The sequence below is a fragment of the Leptidea sinapis genome, chromosome 6 (assembly GCF_905404315.1).
Source record: "Leptidea sinapis chromosome 6, ilLepSina1.1, whole genome shotgun sequence".
In the NCBI taxonomy this organism is placed as follows: Eukaryota; Metazoa; Arthropoda; class Insecta; order Lepidoptera; family Pieridae; genus Leptidea; species Leptidea sinapis.
The window spans coordinates 7,659,136-7,685,223 of NC_066270.1; the positions used below are offsets into that span (position 1 = coordinate 7,659,136).

General features: G+C 34.0%; 2 protein-coding genes across 2 annotated transcripts in view; one reads left to right on the forward strand and one right to left on the reverse strand.

Moving 5' to 3' along the window:
* LOC126964994 (sodium/hydrogen exchanger 8) overlaps window positions 1-17,368 on the forward strand; it is a 28,966-nt gene extending 11,598 nt beyond the window's left edge. The window contains exons 4-7 of the mRNA XM_050808386.1: window positions 8,786-8,937; window positions 10,752-10,880; window positions 12,964-13,056; window positions 13,593-17,368. Coding sequence (XP_050664343.1) covers window positions 8,786-8,937; window positions 10,752-10,880; window positions 12,964-13,056; window positions 13,593-13,745 — 527 coding nt within the window. The 3' untranslated portion in view covers window positions 13,746-17,368. The remainder of the gene's footprint in view (window positions 1-8,785; window positions 8,938-10,751; window positions 10,881-12,963; window positions 13,057-13,592) is intronic.
* LOC126965132 (probable prefoldin subunit 4) lies at window positions 17,200-20,266 on the reverse strand. Its single transcript, XM_050808600.1, has 3 exons — window positions 20,064-20,266; window positions 19,744-19,965; window positions 17,200-19,107 (listed from the first exon to the last, which is right to left on the reverse strand). The coding sequence occupies exons 1-3, from the start codon at window positions 20,094-20,096 to the stop codon at window positions 18,955-18,957; spliced, it is 408 nt and encodes a 135-aa protein (XP_050664557.1). The 5' UTR covers window positions 20,097-20,266; the 3' UTR covers window positions 17,200-18,954.
* Window positions 20,267-26,088: the final 5,822 nt, after the last annotated feature.

Sequence of the window (26,088 nt, forward strand, 5' to 3'; positions counted from 1 at the left end):
ACACCTGTACTATACATGCCACTGACTGTCCCCTATACAGAGCATATCTGTAATTGAAAAATTATGTCAACGTAATAAATTACTTTAAGCTTATGTCAGCCAAGTCAAAACAAGTTAGGATACTGGTTGGCTTGAAAAGGACCAATTTTCTCTCTATTGTAGCCACTGTAACTGGGTCCTGATTTCTGGATAGACACCTTTGCTATACATGCCACTGACTGTCCCCTATACAGAGCATATCTGTAATTGAAAATTATGGCAAAGTAATAAATTACTGCCAAGTCAAAACAAGTTAAGATACTGGTTGGCTTGAAAAGGACCAATTTTCTCTCTATTTTAGCCACTGTCACTGGGCACTGCTTTCTAGATAGACACCTGTACTATACATGCCACTGACTGTCCCCTATACAGAGCATATCTGTAATTGAAAAATTATGTCAAAGTAATAAATTACTGCCAAGTCAAAACAAGTTAAGATACTGGTTGGCTTGAAAAGGACCAATTTTCTCTCTATTTTAGCCACTGTCATTGGGCACTTCTTTCTAGATAGACACCTGTGCTATACATGCCACTGACTGTCCCCTATACAGAGCATATCTGTAATTGAAAAATTATGTCAAAGTAATAAATTACTGCCCAGTCAAAACAAGTTAAGATACTGGTTGGCTTGAAATGGACCAATTTTCTCTCTATTTTAGCCACTGACTGGGCACTGCTTTCGGGATAGACACCTGTGCTATACATGCCACTGACTGTTCCCTATACAGAGCATATCTGTAATTGAAAAATTATGTCAAAGTAATAAATTACTGCCAAGTCAAAACAAGTTAAGATACTGGTTGGCTTGAAAAGGACCAATTTTCTCTCTATTTTAGCCACTGTCACTGGGCACTGCTTTCTAGATCGACACCTGTACTATACATGCCACTGACTGTCCCCTATACAGAGCATATCTGTAATTGAAAAATTATGTTAAAGTAATAAATTACTGCCAAGTCAAAACAAGTTAAGATACTGGTTGGCTTGAAACGGATCAGTTTTCTCTTGCAGCCACTGTAACTGGGTACTACTTTCTGGATAGATACCTGTACTATACTTGCCACTAACTCCCCTATGCACAGGATTTCTGTAATTGAAAAATTATGTTAAAGTAATAAATTACTTTAAGCTTATGTCAGCCAAGTCAAAACAAGTTAGGATACTGGTTGGCTTGAAAAGGACCAATTTTCTCTCTATTGTAGCCACTGTAACTGGGTCCTGATTTCTGGATAGACACCTTTGCTATACATGCCACTGACTGTCCCCTATACAGAGCATATCTGTAATTGAAAAATTATGGCAAAGTAATAAATTACTGCCTAGTCAAAACAAGTTAAGATACTGGTTGGCTTGAAAAGGACCAATTTTCTATCTATTTTAGCCACTGTCACTGGGGACTGCTTTCTAGATAGACACCTGTGCTATACATGCCACTGACTGTTCCCTATACAGAGCATATCTGTAATTGAAAAATTATGTCAAAGTAATAAATTACTGCCAAGTCAAAACAAGTTAAGATACTGGTTGGCTTGAAAAGAACAAATTTTCTCTCTATTTTAGCCACTGTCACTGGGCACTGCTTTCTAGATAGACACCTGTACTATACATGCCACTGACTGTCCCCTATACAGAGCATATCTGTAATTGAAAAATTATGTCAAAGTAATAAATTACTTTAAGCTTATGTCAGCCAAGTCAAAACAAGTTAGGATACTGGTTGGCTTGAAAAGGACCAATTTTCTCTCTATTGTAGCCACTGTAACTGGGTCCTGATTTCTGGATAGACACCTTTGCTATACATGCCACTGACTGTCCCCTATACAGAGCATATCTGTAATTGAAAATTATGGCAAAGTAATAAATTACTGCCAAGTCAAAACAAGTTAAGATACTGGTTGGCTTGAAAAGGACCAATTTTCTCTCTATTTTAGCCACTGTCACTGGGCACTGCTTTCTAGATAGACACCTGTGCTATACATGCCACTGACTGTTCCCTATACAGAGCATATCTGTAATTGAAAAATTATGTCAAAGTAATAAATTACTGCCAAGTCAAAACAAGTTAAGATACTGGTTGGCTTGAAAAGGACCAATTTTCTCTCTATTTTAGCCACTGTCACTGGGCACTGCTTTCCAGATAGACACCTGTACTATACATGCCACTGACTGTCCCCTATACAGAGCATATCTGTAATTGAAAAATTATGTCAAAGTAATAAATTACTGCCCAGTCAAAACAAGTTAAGATACTGGTTGGCTTGAAAAGGACCAATTTTCTCTCTATTTTAGCCACTGTCACTGGGCACTGCTTTCTAGATAGACACCTGTACTATACATGCCACTGACTGTCCCCTATACAGAGCATATCTGTAATTGAAAAATTATGTCAAAGTAATAAATTACTGCCAAGTCAAAACAAGTTAAGATACTGGTTGGCTTGAAAAGGACCAATTTTCTCTCTATTTTAGCCACTGTCACTGGGCACTGCTTTCTAGATAGACACCTGTACTATACATGCCACTGACTGTCCCCTATACAGAGCATATCTGTAATTGAAAAATTATGTCAAAGTAATAAATTACTGCCCAGTCAAAACAAGTTAAGATACTGGTTGGCTTGAAAAGGACCAATTTTCTCTCTATTTTAGCCACTGTCACTGGGCACTGCTTTCTAGATAGACACCTGTACTATACATGCCACTGACTGTCCCCTATACAGAGCATATCTGTAATTGAAAAATTATGGCAAAGTAATAAATTACTGCCAAGTCAAAACAAGTTAAGATACTGGTTGGCTTGAAAAGGACCAATTTTCTCTCTATTGTAGCCACTGTCACTGGGCACTGCTTTCTAGATAGACACCTGTGCTATACATGCCACTGACTGTCCCCTATACAGAGCATATCTGTAATTGAAAAATTATGTCAAAGTAATAAATTACTGCCCAGTCAAAACAAGTTAAGATACTGGTTGGCTTGAAAAGGACCAATTTTCTCTCTATTTTAGCCACTGACTGGGCACTGCTTTCGGGATAGACATCTGTGCTATACATGCCACTGACTGTTCCCTATACAGAGCATATCTGTAATTGAAAAATTATGTCAAAGTAATAAATTACTGCCCAGTCAAAACAAGTTAAGATACTGGTTGGCTTGAAAAGGACCAATTTTCTCTCTATTTTAGCCACTGACTGGGCACTGCTTTCGGGATAGACACCTGTGCTATACATGCCACTGACTGTTCCCTATACAGAGCATATCTGTAATTGAAAAATTATGTCAAAGTAATAAATTACTGCCAAGTCAAAACAAGTTAAGATACTGGTTGGCTTGAAACGGATCAGTTTTCTCTTGCAGCCACTGTAACTGGGTACTACTTTCTGGATAGATACCTGTACTATACTTGCCACTAACTCCCCTATGCACAGGATTTCTGTAATTGAAAAATTATGTTAAAGTAATAAATTACTTTAAGCTTATGTCAGCCAAGTCAAAACAAGTTAGGATACTGGTTGGCTTGAAAAGGACCAATTTTCTCTCTATTGTAGCCACTGTAACTGGGTCCTGATTTCTGGATAGACACCTTTGCTATACATGCCACTGACTGTCCCCTATACAGAGCATATCTGTAATTGAAAAATTATGTCAAAGTAATAAATTACTGCCAAGTCAAAACAAGTTAAGATACTGGTTGGCTTGAAAAGGACCAATTTTCTCTCTATTTTAGCCACTGTCACTGGGCACTGCTTTCTAGATAGACACCTGTGCTATACATGCCACTGACTGTTCCCTATACAGAGCATATCTGTAATTGAAAAATTATGTCAAAGTAATAAATTACTGCCAAGTCAAAACAAGTTAAGATACTGGTTGGCTTGAAAAGGACAAATTTTCTCTCTATTTTAGCCACTGTCACTGGGCACTGCTTTCTAGATAGACACCTGTACTATACATGCCACTGACTGTCCCCTATACAGAGCATATCTGTAATTGAAAAATTATGTCAACGTAATAAATTACTTTAAGCTTATGTCAGCCAAGTCAAAACAAGTTAGGATACTGGTTGGCTTGAAAAGGACCAATTTTCTCTCTATTGTAGCCACTGTAACTGGGTCCTGATTTCTGGATAGACACCTTTGCTATACATGCCACTGACTGTCCCCTATACAGAGCATATCTGTAATTGAAAATTATGGCAAAGTAATAAATTACTGCCAAGTCAAAACAAGTTAAGATACTGGTTGGCTTGAAAAGGACCAATTTTCTCTCTATTTTAGCCACTGTCACTGGGCACTGCTTTCTAGATAGACACCTGTGCTATACATGCCACTGACTGTTCCCTATACAGAGCATATCTGTAATTGAAAAATTATGTCAAAGTAATAAATTACTGCCAAGTCAAAACAAGTTAAGATACTGGTTGGCTTGAAAAGGACAAATTTTCTCTCTATTTTAGCCACTGTCACTGGGCACTGCTTTCTAGATAGACACCTGTACTATACATGCCACTGACTGTCCCCTATACAGAGCATATCTGTAATTGAAAAATTATGTCAAAGTAATAAATTACTGCCCAGTCAAAACAAGTTAAGATACTGGTTGGCTTGAAAAGGACCAATTTTCTCTCTATTTTAGCCACTGTCACTGGGCACTGCTTTCTAGATAGACACCTGTACTATACATGCCACTGACTGTCCCCTATACAGAGCATATCTGTAATTGAAAAATTATGTCAAAGTAATAAATTACTGCCAAGTCAAAACAAGTTAAGATACTGGTTGGCTTGAAAAGGACCAATTTTCTCTCTATTTTAGCCACTGTCACTGGGCACTGCTTTCTAGATAGACACCTGTACTATACATGCCACTGACTGTCCCCTATACAGAGCATATCTGTAATTGAAAAATTATGTCAAAGTAATAAATTACTGCCCAGTCAAAACAAGTTAAGATACTGGTTGGCTTGAAAAGGACCAATTTTCTCTCTATTTTAGCCACTGTCACTGGGCACTGCTTTCTAGATAGACACCTGTACTATACATGCCACTGACTGTCCCCTATACAGAGCATATCTGTAATTGAAAAATTATGGCAAAGTAATAAATTACTGCCAAGTCAAAACAAGTTAAGATACTGGTTGGCTTGAAAAGGACCAATTTTCTCTCTATTGTAGCCACTGTCACTGGGCACTGCTTTCTAGATAGACACCTGTGCTATACATGCCACTGACTGTCCCCTATACAGAGCATATCTGTTATTGAAAAATTATGTCAAAGTAATAAATTACTGCCAAGTCAAAACAAGTTAAGATACTGGTTGGCTTGAAAAGGACCAATTTTCTCTCTATTTTAGCCACTGACTGGGCACTGCTTTCGGGATAGACATCTGTGCTATACATGCCACTGACTGTTCCCTATACAGAGCATATCTGTAATTGAAAAATTATGTCAAAGTAATAAATTACTGCCCAGTCAAAACAAGTTAAGATACTGGTTGGCTTGAAAAGGACCAATTTTCTCTCTATTTTAGCCACTGACTGGGCACTGCTTTCGGGATAGACACCTGTGCTATACATGCCACTGACTGTTCCCTATACAGAGCATATCTGTAATTGAAAAATTATGTCAAAGTAATAAATTACTGCCAAGTCAAAACAAGTTAAGATACTGGTTGGCTTGAAAAGGACAAATTTTCTCTCTATTTTAGCCACTGTCACTGGGCACTGCTTTCTAGATAGACACCTGTACTATACATGCCACTGACTGTCCCCTATACAGAGCATATCTGTAATTGAAAAATTATGTCAAAGTAATAAATTACTGCCAAGTCAAAACAAGTTAAGATACTGGTTGGCTTGAAACGGATCAGTTTTCTCTTGCAGCCACTGTAACTGGGTACTACTTTCTGGATAGATACCTGTACTATACTTGCCACTAACTCCCCTATGCACAGGATTTCTGTAATTGAAAAATTATGTTAAAGTAATAAATTACTTTAAGCTTATGTCAGCCAAGTCAAAACAAGTTAGGATACTGGTTGGCTTGAAAAGGACCAATTTTCTCTCTATTGTAGCCACTGTAACTGGGTCCTGATTTCTGGATAGACACCTTTGCTATACATGCCACTGACTGTCCCCTATACAGAGCATATCTGTAATTGAAAAATTATGGCAAAGTAATAAATTACTGCCAAGTCAAAACAAGTTAAGATACTGGTTGGCTTGAAAAGGACCAATTTTCTCTCTATTTTAGCCACTGTCACTGGGCACTGCTTTCTAGATAGACACCTGTGCTATACATGCCACTGACTGTTCCCTATACAGAGCATATCTGTAATTGAAAAATTATGTCAAAGTAATAAATTACTGCCAAGTCAAAACAAGTTAAGATACTGGTTGGCTTGAAAAGGACAAATTTTCTCTCTATTTTAGCCACTGTCACTGGGCACTGCTTTCTAGATAGACACCTGTACTATACATGCCACTGACTGTCCCCTATACAGAGCATATCTGTAATTGAAAAATTATGTCAACGTAATAAATTACTTTAAGCTTATGTCAGTCAAGTCAAAACAAGTTAGGATACTGGTTGGCTTGAAAAGGACCAATTTTCTCTCTATTGTAGCCACTGTAACTGGGTCCTGATTTCTGGATAGACACCTTTGCTATACATGCCACTGACTGTCCCCTATACAGAGCATATCTGTAATTGAAAATTATGGCAAAGTAATAAATTACTGCCAAGTCAAAACAAGTTAAGATACTGGTTGGCTTGAAAAGGACCAATTTTCTCTCTATTTTAGCCACTGTCACTGGGCACTGCTTTCTAGATAGACACCTGTGCTATACATGCCACTGACTGTTCCCTATACAGAGCATATCTGTAATTGAAAAATTATGTCAAAGTAATAAATTACTGCCAAGTCAAAACAAGTTAAGATACTGGTTGGCTTGAAAAGGACCAATTTTCTCTCTATTTTAGCCACTGTCACTGGGCACTGCTTTCTAGATAGACACCTGTACTATACATGCCACTGACTGTCCCCTATACAGAGCATATCTGTAATTGAAAAATTATGTCAAAGTAATAAATTACTGCCCAGTCAAAACAAGTTAAGATACTGGTTGGCTTGAAAAGGACCAATTTTCTCTCTATTTTAGCCACTGTCACTGGGCACTGCTTTCTAGATAGACACCTGTACTATACATGCCACTGACTGTCCCCTATACAGAGCATATCTGTAATTGAAAAATTATGTCAAAGTAATAAATTACTGCCAAGTCAAAACAAGTTTAGATACTGGTTGGCTTGAAAAGGACCAATTTTCTCTCTATTTTAGCCACTGTCACTGGGCACTGCTTTCTAGATAGACACCTGTACTATACATGCCACTGACTGTCCCCTATACAGAGCATATCTGTAATTGAAAAATTATGTCAAAGTAATAAATTACTGCCCAGTCAAAACAAGTTAAGATACTGGTTGGCTTGAAAAGGACCAATTTTCTCTCTATTTTAGCCACTGTCACTGGGCACTGCTTTCTAGATAGACACCTGTACTATACATGCCACTGACTGTCCCCTATACAGAGCATATCTGTAATTGAAAAATTATGGCAAAGTAATAAATTACTGCCAAGTCAAAACAAGTTAAGATACTGGTTGGCTTGAAAAGGACCAATTTTCTCTCTATTTTAGCCACTGTCACTGGGCACTGCTTTCTAGATAGACACCTGTGCTATACATGCCACTGACTGTCCCCTATACAGAGCATATCTGTTATTGAAAAATTATGTCAAAGTAATAAATTACTGCCAAGTCAAAACAAGTTAAGATACTGGTTGGCTTGAAAAGGACCAATTTTCTCTCTATTTTAGCCACTGACTGGGCACTGCTTTCGGGATAGACATCTGTGCTATACATGCCACTGACTGTTCCCTATACAGAGCATATCTGTAATTGAAAAATTATGTCAAAGTAATAAATTACTGCCAAGTCAAAACAAGTTAAGATACTGGTTGGCTTGAAAAGGACCAATTTTCTCTCTATTTTAGCCACTGTCACTGGGCACTGCTTTCTAGATAGACACCTGTGCTATACATGCCACTGACTGTCCCCTATACAGAGCATATCTGTAATTGAAAAATTATGTCAAAGTAATAAATTACTGCCAAGTCAAAACAAGTTAAGATACTGGTTGGCTTGAAAAGGACCAATTTTCTCTCTATTTTAGCCACTGACTGGGCACTGCTTTCGGGATAGACATCTGTGCTATACATGCCACTGACTGTTCCCTATACAGAGCATATCTGTAATTGAAAAATTATGTCAAAGTAATAAATTACTGCCAAGTCAAAACAAGTTAAGATACTGGTTGGCTTGAAAAGGACCAATTTTCTCTCTATTTTAGCCACTGTCACTGGGCACTGCTTTCTAGATAGACACCTGTGCTATACATGCCACTGACTGTCCCCTATACAGAGCATATCTGTAATTGAAAAATTATGTCAAAGTAATAAATTACTGCCAAGTCAAAACAAGTTAAGATACTGGTTGGCTTGAAAAGGACCAATTTTCTCTCTATTTTAGGCACTGTGAATGGGCACTGCTTTCTAGATAGACACCTGTGCTATACATGCCACTCACTGTTCCCTATACAGAGCATGTATGTAATTGGCTATAAATAAAAATCCATAATCTCATTTTGCCATCATAAACACAAAAATACATGTTATTTTGAAATTGTTGCAGGATTAAGAGGTGCAATTTCATATGCTCTGTCGCTTCATCTTGATTTCTCTGATGAAACCAGACACGTGATTATAACGACAACACTTATCATCGTGCTATTTACAACTCTATTCTTTGGCGGTTCTACCATGCCGTTACTCAAGTTTTTACGAGTAAGTAATACCTTTTACTTTTAAATGCGTTCAAGGATTTAGTTCTTGCATACATTTATAAAATTTAATTAGGCTATTAATGTAATCTTAGGTTACCTTATATATTTATATATATTTTCATAATGTTTATATGTATATATGCTTGCATTATACCTTTATTTATTAAAATTACTTATCGGAGAAGGCGTTCTTTTGCCGAAATCTATAAAAAGGCATAAAAGGCATTTATTTTCTCCAAATTTATTCCTTTAGAATTATTTTTGGTGTCATTTCTAATAACTACTTGATACTACTACCGCTTCGGAAACAAATGGCGCTCTGAGAGAGAAGAAGCGGCGCAAGAATCTCTCCCAGCATGCTTTTTTGTGCTTTTTTCAATAAAAATATACAATATTGTACAATCATTTCTATCGCTATGAAATAATCACAATCTAGTCCCTGGCTGGATCATTTAGATATTCAGCAGTGGAGTAATAGGATTTACGACAGAGCAATTTTTTTATAAAACATTTAAATTTATTTATAGATAATACCTGAACAGTGGATGGGACTTTATTATACATTTACCCTTAAAGCTATTATTATACAATTATTGTTAATTTTATTGAGTGTAAATTCTGATAAGATTTGTGTTAGAATTTGGCGAGTCAACATCTCCTGAGGATGCGTCGTGTAGAGGTGAAACACGTCGTGTCGAATTGATTAAAGACAAATTTTAGCGGAAGTTAAACTCAATAAAACTTACAACATTTGTACCTTCATTTATTTACAATATGTGTGTGGATTGATCCATCTACTGACACAATAACTCTTGTGGAGTTTTAAATTAATTTCAATTTCTTCATAAAGTTTGATCTAATAATAGTGGCAATAAATTCCGAAGTGGTGTTAAATAGTAGAATATTAAACTATAGATATGCATAAGTGTCATTTTTAGACCTAATTGAATAAATCTGATTTGAGTTAATATCAATGCTCGTAACAGCTGCTCATAGAGATTTGGCTGATTGAAGTTTTCTGATATCATAAAATAAAGATTTATACTTTTTGTATTCAATTTTAAAAACAGATCATATTAAACTTTAATATTGTTATTATTTTAAACAATTTTTATGAGTAGCAATATTTTTATAAATGGTCTGATCACAGTGTGGTCATGCCACCACATTAACGCTACAATAAAAAAGTAAACTACGTTTAAAAAAACCGACTTCAAAAACTGAAAAGTATCAAATAACTAAAAATTTAATATAATACACCTCTTATGCAAACCTTTACCTTTAATATTAATAAAATACTATTATTTATATGTGCTACCTATTGATAGGTTTTAAGTCAGTCCCAAGCCATTGAATTGATAACCTCCTCCTTTTGGAAGTCGGTTAAAAATGAAAAAAATGCGTGAGTACACATGTCAGGAGAGAAACCTGCATTGTGCATTACCCTCTAAACTGCATATGAACTTCTGGTTGTTGTTAGGAAATGTTGCTAAGATGACACATGATTTGAGCCGCTATGAAAGACATTAATATCACCGCTACCTTATTTATGTTCTCCTGGTGTCTATGTATGTAGTAATAAGTTTTTACTTCAAAAACATACTTACCTATATAATATATATTATCTCTGAAGTAAACTTATCTCAACCAATTGTAATATGTCTAGCTTCCTGCAAAAGTGGGAAACCAATATTGAAAGAAAAAACAAATTATTTTCAATATCTATATTCATAATTGGATGCAGTATTATTGTTCTTTGTTAAATGTTACATAAAACGAAATTTGTAATTTAAAAATTAAAAATTTTGTTTTTAGGCAAACAAAAAGACCAAGCGGCCGAGATCTTTGCGCAAGCAGAAGGAAGTAAGCTTATCCAAAACGAAGGAGTGGGGACAAACAATAGACTCGGAACATTTATCAGAAATAACCGAAGAAGAGCTAGAGGTAAAATATAATGCATGTTACACCACTTTATGTTTGGTAGAAGTCGTATTATGTATTTTTACGATATTAACATGGGATTAGGGCTTCCAATTTGAATCATAGAGAGATCCAAATTACAATGGGGCCCCCATATTGAAGGATTGGCGAGCAGACTTAGTTCTGCAGCATACGCGGTTAAAAAGATTAGACAATTAACTGACATGGATACGGCGCGACTAGTATACTTTAGTTATTTCCATAGTATTATGTCCTATGGATTATTGTTATGGGGCAACACTGTCGATATTAATACAATATTTGTGCTGCAGAAGAGGGCTCTTCGCGCTATTTATAGCCTAGGTCCTAAAGAATCATTGAGAGCACAATTCAAAGAGATTAACATCTTGACTGTTGCTTCTCAATATATTCTTGATAATGTAATTTATGGTCATAGGCACTTATGGGAATTTGCTAGAAACTGTCATAACCATAATGTTAATACCAGGAACAGACATAAACTTATAATTGCCGGCTAAGTCGCGTTACTGCCGTTCCCAATATACTATCTACAGATAGAGATAAATTACTACCTTCTACTATCAGTAATCTGAAGCTGTCCCAATAACGATAAGTCATTCTTATCGTCTTATTTTGGGACGCGTGAATTGCAATGTCCATACAAACTTCTATCGTCTATAAACTACACGTCGTCCCATTCACAGACAGCGTGTACGTATAAGATGAGTTACCGTCGATAAGTTTATTGGGACAGAAAAGTCAACCATAGTTACGATTTTTATCTCAAGTAAGAGATAGACTGAATATTAGGAACGGCAGTTAGTAAGTCTTTTGAGGTGTATATGCTTGTACAACAAGAAATAGAATATAATATAAATGGCTGTTAAATAATAAGTTTAATTGTATAATATTATTTTGTAAACATATTTTTTCGATGAAAAAAAAAGCCCGCTGAGTTTGTTGAGCCCATTCTTCTCAGGTCTGAGGCATTCGTTTTGGAATGGGTGGTAGTTTTTGACTTTCAATAAGTGATGTCACATCCTATTTTGAATAAAAATATTTGAATTTGGCAATCTTCTGGCAAATCAGTTGACCCTGAGCACAAAATATCTTTGTTCGAAACTAATTATTGTGCTGAGGATTTTGTAAATTTAATTAATAAGTATAATCCGGCTAAGTTTGAAAGCGAACAGTTGCTTAGAACGTAGATTTCGGCTATCTCCGTTTTTTTTTAATATTAGCCGTCATCTGTCAATCTATCAATGACTGCACGTTTCACACAATCGAGTGAATCGCTTTTTTGTTAGAGAGTTTCGCATGGCAGCACTTTTCACCCACAATTGATAACCACAGAAATATATTTTACAAATATAATATTTTTTTTAAAATATGAATCATACAGTTTTTCAGTTTTTGTCCAATTAATTTAATTGACTACCAACTTCAAAAAATCCTATATTATTACCACAGTATATCCTTACTATTACGGCCTTACAAATAAACTTGGTATAAAGTTCTATCTAAGCATAAACAAAGAATATGCAAAATGTTAACAATATCGTTGACAACACTGTCAATACAATTATAATTCTTCCCGTGCCACTAAATAAATTAAAAAAAACATGATAATTCTGAAGTTTTCTGACAAGCTGCATTGCAAATAAACGCGGGAAATGTTATGTGCCCGAATTAATCAATCGTAAGCAAAATGTGTATTTGTAAACATTTTGCATTTTCTTGGTTTATGCCTAGTTATAACTTTATGCTAATTTTATTTGTAAGGCCGTTAATGTTTAGAATTTAGGTATATACTTATAGGCCTCACAGCTTACTTTTTAAATTAATGGTTGATTGTGAGTGTGTAATTGACAGTTGAGGAGTTTCCTTGTCTGGAGCCGATTCTGGGTGCAAAATAAGGTCATACTTATCATAAAATTGTTTTGAAATTAGACTTGAGCCAACAAATTACGTTTAAATTCGATAGGATAAAAGGAAGTGGTTCTGGCTTACAACACAGTTTTAGCCTACTTTAAATAAAGTGTGAAGTGCATAATTTGGAAACTTATAGAGTTTTATTTGATTTCAGGTTAATTATTCAAATACTGCAAGATTGAAAGGATTTGTTCGATTTGATTTGAAGTATTTAATTCCATTCTTCACCAGAAGGTTTACACATCAAGTAAGTGTTCATTTTGATAATGTTATGTACTCGTATGTTCAGAGGGCACATTGGCGAACTTTCTAGAAACTGTGATATGTACTTAGTATTGTTGATATCAGGAATTTATATTTGTTAGATGTAAACGTGATATGAATTTCAAAATAATTGGAAACACGTTGTTGCTTAGGTTTCTTATTATGTAATAAAAGAAGTCCACTGAGTTTGTAGCGCCCATTCTCAGGTGTGAGGCATATATTTTCGAATGGTGGCTTTTATAATGTTTATTAAGTGATTTAAAGTTAAAAAAATATGTTTGACCTGAATTAGCTGATGTCTGATTAAATATTTTAAGAATTTAGCTATTCTGGTATAGGACAATATCAGTCTTATTAATTATGTCTGATATTATTTCTCTTTTAAGGAGTTTGTTTCTAACGTAATTATTATTTTAATCTTTTCTACAGCAGGTTCAACCTTTTAAGAAATAATTCAATAAAATAATTTTTTATTTTAATTAGTTTTGATAATTGTACATTTCATACGATTTTTTTCAGGAATTAAAGGATTGCAAGAGTCAAATGACAGATTTGACAAATCAGTGGTACCAGGCTATCCGAATATCAAACGACCACGACACTGATGAGGATGAAATCTTGCAGAACTCCTCAAATTCAAACTCACTCGCAAGCCTTCAACGAAATGTGTGAGAGTTTCGTTGGTACGGGTTGAACATGTTTAGACATAGTATCGCTTTTGTGTTTGGGTAGGTTTGAAGACCATTTGAGCATTAGCTAGAAAATTTCTTATCTTATCAGCACCTTGTCTCAAGATAACAAGTGCATTTGTTGTGGTATATTCATGTGTAAGCATTATTGTGTTTCGGTCTGAAGGGCGCCATAGCTAGTGAAATAACTGGGCAAATGAGGCTTAACAACTTATGTCTCAACGTGACGAGAGCAATTGTAGTGTCACTCTAAATTTTATCGTTTTTCAGGAATCCTGAGTGTTACTGCATTGTAATGGGCAGGGTGTATCAATCACTATCAAACTAAATGTCCTGATCCCCTAATTGTGTAGGTAGGGTGAATTACATTCCATTCAGTGAACAACTTGCTTGTCACCTCGCGTGAAAAAGAGGAGAGCAGACTCCTCTTTTATAAGAAAAAGCCGTATAATGTTACTTTCACTTTATATATCTTATGAATTTAGCCACATAAGTGCTTGTGTGTTAATAAAACCAAGAGTAAATATTGTTTAAATAAGTCATCATAGAGTTATTTATCGTAGTTGAATTCTTGCATTTAATGTAATTTTTCTTTATCAATTGATAAACATATTTGTGATCAATTAATGCAAAGAAGTAGAGTTTTGGAGTATATATAAAAAATCACTTTAATGTTTTAAGTCAATGTGTATTATTGTTAAAAGGTAAAGGTAATTAATTCACTAGACCCCGGGTTCGATCCGAGTGCAAGTCGGTCAACTTCACACACATTCTTTGAATTTACTCACAGGTATGTGTAGGTTGTCACGACATCTATCCAGAGCTATGTATGTCTTACACTTGCTAGTGACAGCATTATATAATAATGCATATATCAAGGTACAGTGCCTGTTGTGGTACAAATAAATTTGCAATTGCTTTGAAAGCAAGTGGCAACACACTTTAAAATTATTATACCCGACATATTATGTTGTTTAACCATGTTTGCTCCTAAAAGAGAAAGACCAGCATTGTATGGAGCTTAGGCCAAATGCAAATATTTTTGTGTTTCGATAAATGTTAGCATAAAGTAAGGCCTGAGTAGATATTTCACATAAAATATTTTTTGGTTAGAATCCCAGATTCACAGAAAAACAATTTTCTGTCTATGGTGGGTACCTAGGTACCTACACAGTTATTCTGATCCATTAACTAATCATGATTTAAAGAATGGTGTAAAAGTCACATATACCTATAAATAGGTATCACATAATAAAGTAAGTGGGTACAATACTTCATACTACATAGTTTAATTAATAATCTATAACACTCACTGTAATAGTTTTAGCATTTAAGGAGGAAATATAATTTGTATCTCAACTCGACGTAAAAAAAACACAAAACAATGGCATGGGATTGTAATAAAATTCAAATATCCTTTTCTGTTGCGAATAACGTGTAGGTAATTAGTTTATATCCAACTCTGTTGTATTTAGTACGCAAAAAATGACACTGAATATCGATGAAACCATAGACTCACCACACGACGAGTTTTTTCGATTCGATTTTAATTGATTAACGAGATACTATATTCCTAAAAAAATCGATCTTTTTAATTAACGTTCTATGAAAATGCCACTCTTAATCGATTATGATTCGATTAATAGCGATCGATTCTATTATTTTAATAAAGTACTTTTAAAATAAAAAATAATAATTAAAAAATAAAATAAATAATAAAGAAAATGTAATTTAAATAATCAAATATATTGTTGTCTGACACAACTATGGCCTATGTATGGTCAATCTCCTTCCATAACTTGTTGCTAGCAAGTCTGTGAGTGTGTACAAAAGTGATATATCATTGTATATAGAAAGTCCATAGTAGTATTATGCTTTATAAAGCTTTGTATAGTATTACAAATATTATTAAATGGCTAAGCATTGTTAAGTTAATAACTTAAACATGGTCTACTTTATTGTGATAAAATATATTGTATTATAAACAAGTATTAGTTTTTGCACAAATATATTTAAAGATGACACGGACGAGTAAAAAAAGAAGGACTCCGCGCCGTGATATTAGCAAGTGAAGCACCGTTATGCTAGTGTGTGTGTGGTTATGGGGAATACTAGTTGCACAATTTTTTCTCCCTTAAATAATCATATATGGCCACAAATACTTATATAGTATCGTTTTTTCACTTTTTCACAACGCACGACGGCATTTTTAAAATATTTTACTGAGACGCAAACTGATCTGTCACAGACGATGACAATTCTTATAATGGCCGCCTATCGGCCTGTAGTAGTGTAAGTGTGTGTATGGGACTATGTATTTACACGTTAATCGGCTTGTTTTGGTGCTACACTGTTATGTAAGGTGACAGAGTCCTTATTTTTTTTACTAGTCCCTTATAGATGATTACACGTTTTTTATATTTTGGTTGTGTTGAAATTGTGTATTCTATTTATTAATTATTATTGGTGATATTTTGTGCAATAATTGTACAAAAAATATAATAGTTATATTTTTTTATTTATTCATAATTTTTGACTATAAGTCTTTGTCACTAACCAGATTTTATGTGATATGTCGGTACTGAATCTGCACTTCAATTAGAAAAGATTATGTTTCCAAATTCTGATAGAGTATTTTTCACAATCATACAAATAACATTATGACATCCCATAGGATTAAAAAAAGAGATCATCAAAATGTCAAAATCAGGAAATTTATTAAAATATCAATATCGAATTGTGATTGAATATAAAAGTCTGTTGTAATTGTCTGTTCATATTTGGTATGTTCCGATATGTACCTACTGTGACCACTGTACAGTGTGACATCAATTTAGTATACTTACTGTGAAGCCGTTCCTTCGAACACAATCCCCTATACTGCCAGCCGCTTTTTTTGATGCAGCATCCAAATGAGTGTATTAAAGTTTTCTAGCTGAATAAAAAACTTGTTGTAGGAGTACTGTCAAATTTTAAATATCTTAATATTATTAATTGTAAATTGAATTTATAATATAATAAAAGTAAGTAGTTTTTCATTAAATCGATGATGTAAGATGAATAAAGTAGGGTACAATTATGGAGTATTTTAAATTATAAGTTTTTTTATCGAAAAAAGGCACCCAAGTGGTTTTGACTGATCACATGATCAAAGTGCTGCAAGTACCTTACCTCGAAAACGCCAGTGCTCAGTAGAATATGGCGGCGATTTATGACGTCATATATTTCCCTAGGGTACTGCGGCAGTATACTGGTAGTCCATAACGGAACGAATTTTTCTAGTGATAGCACTGTGCAGTGCATATCGGAACATACCCATTATCACTTGTTTTATTCAAGGATACCACTGTTTACTTTTAGAATAATAACATCATGTTGTCATTGGCGTATTATTTATTAGCTTTTATTATGTGCTTACTTGAAAAAAAACCAGTGAATATGTTTATTAATTTTTATTTTATTTTTTATAATAATTTTATCAAACAAGCATAACTTAGTAAATTATGTGACACCAAAACTGAAACAAGTTGTGTTAGCCAATGTGTATTACATATTTTGTGATTTGTTTTTAAAATAAATGTAATGAATAAATGAATATTCCTCAATTATCAGCTTTTGATTATCATCCTTGTATTATCTTAATATATATTTCTTCTGTGCGTGTGTATGTCACTGAACTCCTCCTAGACGGCTGGACCGATTTTGATGAAACTTTCTGTGTGTCTTCAGGTGGATTCGAGGATGGTTTAGATTCGCAATTGAACTACCTCCTAAACGGCTGGACCGATTTTGATGATATTTTTGTGTGTTCCAGTGAATTTGAGATTGTTGTGTGTGTTCAGGTGGATTCGAGAATGGTTTAGATTCACAATTAAACTACCTCCAAAACGACTGGAACGATTTTGATGATTTTTTTGTTTGTTTCAATGAATTTGAGATTGGTTTAGATTCTCAATTCCGTCCATATTACATAATTCTCCTGCTCATGTGTATGTTAGTGAACTCCTCCTAACGGCTGGACCGATTTTTCAAATTTAAGACGTGTGTACAGGACAACGTCTGTCGGGTCCACTAGTATATACATAAACTCCTTGATATTATTACATATTATTTGTATACCAGTGTATCCATCATCTGTTATCAATGAGTCCCAAGCTATTTTGGTCACATTGCCTATGGACAACTGTATACTCTAAAAAAGTGTGGACTTTGCATGCACACAAGAAGCTTTATGTCTATGGTGTATCAAAACAAAAAGTATTCCTCATGCTATTTTCCGTTTGTTGATAGAACAATATTGTAATAAAGAAGGTATTAATCACAATCAATGAAAATATTATAATAATTTTGTTAACATTAACTAACATTTATTTAAATACGATTAAATTGTTTTTTTACATTTTACACATATTGAATTTATTTAACTCGCATCCATGGTTGATTTGTTGTGGTTTAGTAGACATGAATGCAGGCATATGTTTGAAGTATACAAATGGTGAAGTGGAACAACTAATGTCATAATCATGAAAATTCACTCTGATTATTTTTCCCTAATGTGCCAAAAGAAGTATAAAGTCAAATATAGTTGCATGGGAGAAAATTAATGCAAAAGATAGCCTTTATCACTGACCAGAGAAGCAAAATGCCCTGTGACAGGCTGAGGACTAAATGATGTGGAGGCAACTTATTGATAATGCAGCAAAGGCCTACATGAAAAGCACGACTGTATGAATGATGTACATGAAAAGGAAGATGTTGAAAAACCCATACCGACACACCTCTTTATTGTGTAAATAAACAAGATTAGTTTATTTTATTATATGAATTTAAAATGACTTAGCTCCTATATACAGGTGTCAGTAACAACAATTTGAGGTCCTTGATGAGTTTGTGAGAACATTGGTCCAACCTTAGTATGTTCTTATTTTTATATACCAATAGAACACAAGTAAAGCCATTTTAAATAAATATAGTTAATAATATTCTTTTTAAATCTCTGGATAATCATTATAATATGATTATACTCATCTTCCTGTACATATTATTTTTGAAATCTCTCATACCTCACTTTATTAAGGTTTCTTTATTTAATTAGTACAATGTAAACACAAAAAGTTAAAAACAAAGGTATTATATAAATTGCATGTTCATCATTAGCAATCTAATGTATTTAGATGTTTAATATAAATATTTTACTCCTCTTCATTTTCCAAATTGATATGACTTCCGAATTTTCCATATAAATGAGCTTTCAGGTCATTCATCTGTGATTTCAGCTCCTCACATTTTGCCTCTAGTTCACTTATTTCTTCTTGTTTTTTGACCTTCATTTTTTCCAATGATTCCTAAAAAAAATTATACTACTTTTTTTTTGTAATAGACTACAAATTGATGATAAATCATCTATGATTACACTGGTGTAGAAGGAGAATATGGTGGTGTTGACTAGGCTTGTGCGTGCTTAGTTCATGAGCGGTCAATATAGTTCTCAACTCCTTAACAAATTAACTTGGTATTCGTTAGTTCCTTTCTCGAATCCGACACTGATCATTTGGCCCAATTCGGAGTTTACTAAAGTACTGTGAACTACAGTCAACATCCCCAGATGCAAACTAAAACTGTTATAGTTAGTGAACATAATTAGATACCTACTGATGCACAGAATATTTTGTACATCGAGCTTGCGCAAGATAATAATAAACAATTTAGTTTACGAAACAGATAACAGTATAAGAATTCGAAAAGGATCCATAGCATAGATAATAATATTAATATGTAGCATCCATAGGATTGTTAATGAACTAAGGAGCGGGAGGAGGAGGATCTGTTCAGATTTGTTTTTGCCTCCTTGATGGCTTTTGTGATTTGACTCACAGCCATATAAAAAATGTATTTGCAAACAAATAAAATTGATGTAATGTGAATGAAATATGAATGGTAACCACTAACCAGCAAGAGTAAATATTTTTTTGCTTACATACCATTGTATTTTCTAGGTTTTGGCAAATAAAAACTTCTCCGACAAGGAACGGAATTTTATCAGATTCATCAGCAAGGGCAAGTTCTTCGACAGCCTCTTCCAAGTTTTTTACATCATTAACTTTTATTTTTAATTCATCTTTAATATCGTCTGCTTTTGCATTGAGACGAGCGAATTTGTTAATGTTTTGTTGATCTTCATACGAGATGTGGACATCTGAATCCTAAAAAATATATTTGAGTTTAATTACTATTTAATTAGTATATTTGATAGGTGGAATTATCAACAAACTTATAAAATAATAATTTTTTGAAACCATACTGGTCGAAATGTTCCTTTTCCTGATGAAGTCATATTATTGTTTAAATAGTCGAATTTTACTTTTTTACGTTAATTTTAATTTGTTAATCTGTTGAAAATAAAATTTAAATAACAATTCACTATTCAATTATGTAGCAAATAGTAATTAGAAAGTTACTTATTTGTAACCTCAAACCTGAAACTTAGTATTTTGAAAATACCACTACCTACTTCATAATTCACAAGTGACAGAAGTCACTACTAAGTTTTTCTTTGAATTTCTATTGTTTTGAGCATTGGCGACGAGACTATCAGCTACCACCAAAATACAATAGAAGAATATTATTATACTGACTATTACTACATATTAAGGCTTTCATTTTCTTAAAATTGATTCCTTTAGAATTCTTTTTGATGTCATTTCTAACATACTATATACTACTACCACATCAGAAACAAATGGTGCTCTGAGAGAGAAGAAGTGGCGCAATATATTAACTATTTACCGAAGATAACTTAAAATGTTTAGATATAAACAAACGTTTTTTTTAATAGAATAAAATAAGATTTAAAAAATATTAAGAATGAAAAAAACGAGAAATATAAACTTGAAATAAAAAAAAATAGACGACGATTCACCGAAGGCGAGAGAAACAGAAGAGTTACCTTACTCTGGCATTCGTAATCTTTGTATATTTGCCAAAATACAGGTAAAATTATGGGAATATGCTCAGGAGCAATGATTTCAGTAATTATGTAAAGGTTTTTACATATTGTATTCATTTGCAGTAGGTACGAAGCCATTGTCCAAAATCTATAGACAAGATTTCAGAAAAATAACATTGACATTTGACATTAAAATGATGCAAAATCATCTCATGCGGCGGCCATCTTCGTTTATGCAAATGTTAATGATCCTAAATTATTTTATGCCATTCCAAGAAACTTTTTACTGTCTTATTCATAATAACTTAGCGGAGATTTAAATCATCGCTAATATACGCTTGTTAAAAAATGGTATATTGGTAATTCATAATCGCATATTAGAGCTAAAACGCTCATTATATCTTCGATAAAGCTGACGTGACTAGGACCCTTCTATAAACCTATTTTCAGCACTCGAACGCAAAAAAACATGGCCGACATCGATCAGCTGTTCGTTAAATAATGTGATAAATAAATAGCTCAAAGTAGTTGAATCTCCGTCATAGATTGACAACCGACAGACTTCAAAACATTGATTTTTGAAGTTTAAAATTATTTTGACATCGACTTTTGACAACTGACAAACCATTGACATTGACAAAAGACGTCTGTTTCCATTGACACTTCCCCATTAAATTAGTTATATTCCTATTTTTTTTGTACGAAATGGCAACATTGCGTGCTATAGAGACGTCTTAGTTATGAGAGATTTATCTAACGAATATGAATAAGAAATTTTATCGAACGCTCGATAGGCTTAAAACACGTTTTAACGGTATTGACTATTTGATGTTTAAGTATTTTTGTTGCTTCACTTTACATATATTGTAATTGAAATGATTTGTAACGATGAAAATGTAAATGTTGATTTAAAAGAGTGTCAATGAGTTTCTTGCATAAGTGTCATTTCCGTGACATACATGAATAAAGTGATTTTGATTTGAGTTGAATGGAATGTACGGTCCTGTGGTAGCAGGACAGGCGTAAACGACTCATTTAATTAAATCGGCTCTAATCATGATTCATGGGTGGTGGTGCCGACTAGTTTCAGATCATTCGGCGGTTTTTCATCAGGGTGAGTGTAGCGTCCCGTTTCGCGCCGAATGTTCCAAAACTAGTCGGTACCAATAGCGATGAATCATGAGTAAGGCTCGTTTATTTAATAAATACGAAAGTTTTAATAATTTAACGGCATACACAAGATAAAATAGTGATATTTAAATGCGGAACAAGTCTCGTAATATGCTTTGTCTTGTAATGATAACTTTTGTGAACGTGACTTCGCCTCCCACCTACAATCTTTCTCGCTTTGCAGGAAACATACTCACTAACACTCGGCCACAATTAAAGAAATTCCTATTTAGTGATGATGGACTTGTAAATATAGTAATATATGTCTCTAGTAGATGTCGTACGTATAGGTATATACATATAGAGGCTACGCAGACCTCTCTCGAAAATCGTCGACGATGCCTGATGAAACTAATATATTTGTATGAAAACCACTTCCTTACAAGTCGCAGCATGGGATAAAATGTCCCATTAATCCCCAGAAATCCCAAGTTTGCGCGTTAACCACTAAGGAAACCTCGCCAACACTTCTCGTATTGCCTTGGCCATTATCGGAATACTGGATCTCGAAATGTTGGAGCGATTGCCGAGTCCGTAGTCGTCTTCAAAGAAAAGCCAAATTTAGCCCAATGTAACATAATAAGGTCTTCAATTAGCGAGACAATAGTTCGATCCGGCCCGAATTCTAGCGTTTTATATGGTCCCATCCACATATTGAGAATTGTTCTCATTTCAGGTACGTTGCTACAATTTAAACACGGGCAACGCAGAGCTGAGAGTGAACATTTGCCCCCTTATTCATAATAGTCTGCTAACTGAAAGCATTGCTAATTCTCACTCTGTTTCTTCTATTTACCTAAGCCAGAATGAGAAAAAACATTCCTAAGAGGCTGTTTAAAGTTAGCAAACCATTATGAATAAGGGGTTGGAGTCTAGAGATCCGGTACTTGTGACACGCCACAAGTTAAGATACCATCCCCATCTGGATGTGTGGCGGTCCTCCACAGTGCGGTTTTCAAGGAACTTTCTTCCATATACTACAAAGCTGTGGAATAAAGTTCCTTGTGCGGTGTTTCCGGGACGATATGACATGGGTACCTACCTTCAAAAAAAGCGCGTACACCTTCCTTAAAGGCCGGCAACGCTCCTGTGTGTCCTCCTCCTCCAAGAATTGCTGTATCGCTGAGCGATACGTAGAGATGTCGCAAAAAGAACAAATCCTTTAGGGATACTTATCAAGGACCTAGTCTCATAAAATTTGGCGATTAACAAGACCTATCAGCACAAGTAAAGGAGCTTTACTGTATCCCCAATAGCTCTGCGTTGCACGAGTTAAAATGTGGAGCAGCTTGAATTATTACGCCCAGTTTTTTCGAAACCAATTAGACTTTTCATCCAGGAACAAACATAAGCTTGTTATGCCTACTACTCGTTTAAGTCGAGTTAGTAAGTCTTTTATTGGGCAATGCATATGCTTTTACGATATGATCCCAGAAAATGTACAAATCAAATGTGTTACGAAATTTAAAAGAATTGTTAAAAAAGTTTGTGTGGGAAAGGTTACTATAACATAAGGATTTTCTTAATAATACCATAGAATGGGAATGAAGCGAACACCCTCTTAATTATAAATGTTTATTATACGATATTACATTGATAATCCATATTTTTATAAATAAAGCCCGCTGAGTTTCTTGCGTCCGTTTTTCTCAGGTCTGAGGCAGTCTATTTTGAATGTGTGAATGGCAGTTTTTGACGTTCATAAGGAATTTTTTAATCCTATTTTGAATAAAAATAGTTGAATTTGATAACTGCGGAACTGGGATACGTTCGATTCGATTTGTCAAGATCGAATACAATTATTCTGTAACTGAGGCATTAAAACGAGTATAGTCGAAGAGCGGTGATCTAAGTCGTAATTATATAATTATATATTATATTCTTGATAATGTTTTGTTTACTCATAAGCACGTTAACGAATTTGCTACAAATTACAAGAGTCAAATGTTAACACGAGGTACAAACATAAACTTGTTACGCCTACTTCTCGGTTAAGTCAAGTTAGTAAGTCTTTTATTGGGCGATGTATATGCTTTTACAATAAGATCCCAGAAAATGTACAAAACAAATGTGTTACGAAATACAAAAGAATTATTAAAAAACGTTAATGGTTTTGATAATGATATCACACAATGGGAATGGAGTGAACGCCATCAGGCTATTTAATTATAAATTTTATTGTACGATATTACATATTATATTGTGGCAAAATAAAAAAAAAACCCGCTATTTCGAATAGGTGGTAGTTTTTGACGTTTAATAAATGATTTTAATCCTATTTTGAATAATATATTTAAATTTGAATTGACTTAGACCGAAAACTTAGTTAATTTCGGGTCTGCTAAGACTTCTTATGTCTCAACGTCGAGCGCAATCCCGGTCAGAAATGTGGGCTATTGGACAATGCGTATCAACCTAAGGTATCAACTGAATATCAGTGCCAGTAGATTGTTTCTGAACAGTGATAATTGGTTTATATAGTAATTGCATGTTGTTTAGTCTGGCAATAAATACTGTTACAATTAAAAAAATATATACATTTGAATTTGGAATGTGTCATTTTTTATGATTGTTCATCGTGGCGCCAATACATTGTACAAAATATTTTATCTCGGGAGATGAAAATAGCACCTAGAACCTTGTTGCGTATTTTAAAAGGTGACTTAGGACTTGCAGCCTATAAGACATGTATCTACTAGTAACTTCTTAACTGATTATCATTTATGGCCAGTTTTAGTTACGGCTTGCTCTAAACGCCATGATAATTAGGAGTTCCTAAAACAATCCATACGATTGGCAGTGAAGAATTTTCCAATGGACTCTTTCCATGGGAAAATTCGTGCTTCAAATCAAATCAAATCAAAATCACTTTATTCATGTAGGTCAATAAAATGACACTTATGAATGTCAAAAAAATTTTTTTCTTATTGAATCTACCGCTACTTCGTAAACTGTTGAGAAACTCATAGCCACTCTTTTATATCAAGATTTACATTTTCATCGATTTACAATCTTCTATTGATTTCTGGCCTCAACGTTTAAAGGACTGTATTGGAGCCAATGGAGACCACTTCGAATAAGCTGTTTATATTTTAAATTGTCTTACATTTATGTATTAAAGTAACACACTGTAAAAGTAAGAAATGTTATTTTCAATACAAAATTGTTTTTTTTTCTTTATTTCAGTATTTATGGCAAGACTAGGTATATACCTAGTATATAAAATAGTATTATTTAGTATTAGTAAAATAGTATAGAATCATTATCTATAACATTAATTATAATAAAATATCATTAATTTTGTAGTTATCATGCTATATATAGCTAGTTATAACAAGGTTCGTCATGCTCACTGAAATGACATTGTTTGCGGCGTCATCGTGTGCCAGGTCATCTCCTTCCCTCAAATATGTGCGAAGGGAACGATGGCTACTCCATGCATCAACTCGTGAACGGATGCTGCTTCTGGTGCCAAGTCGACCTGATAAAGTTAATAAATCATTGTGTTTCTTTTGCAATTACTAATTATGACGGTAATAACGATCATCAAGTTCACTAAGCATCCTCACACAAACAACGAATTCAAGCTGTAAAGGTTGATGCATCCAATATACGATAATTTATATTTATACAGTTTAGTCTTCATTACGTTTACTGAAATAATTTATATTATTTAAACACGATTCACATATTGGATGCAGCACCTTACAAACTAATTTCTTTTGTATATTACAGCAATTGTAAAATACTCTATTTCATTGAAAAGAGTGGCCGTTGAGTTTCTTGTATGTTCTTCCCAAGAGCTCTTCTTTTTCCGAACATATGGAAGATTCAGTAATTTAAAAGAAATATTTGTAGCGACTATTCAAAATCGCTTTTAAAAAATTTATACCTAATTGAATAAAGTTTTTTTGAATTTGACTTTCAAAAAAATTCAGCAAGTTGTTTCCCCGTTAGAGAAGATCTCTCTCTCGCACGCTTAGTTTGTCTATGCGCTAGTATATAGTAAGTCTATGCAACATTACAGCTTTGCCAGTACTTCACAGCAGTAATTTACATTCAGGCATTATCTATAAATAAATTTAAATGTTTTATAAAAAAATGGCTCTGTCGTACATCCTATTATTCCACTGCTGAATATCTAAATTATCGGACAGCCTAGGACTAGATTGTGATTATCTTATAGCGATAGAAATGACTGTACAATATT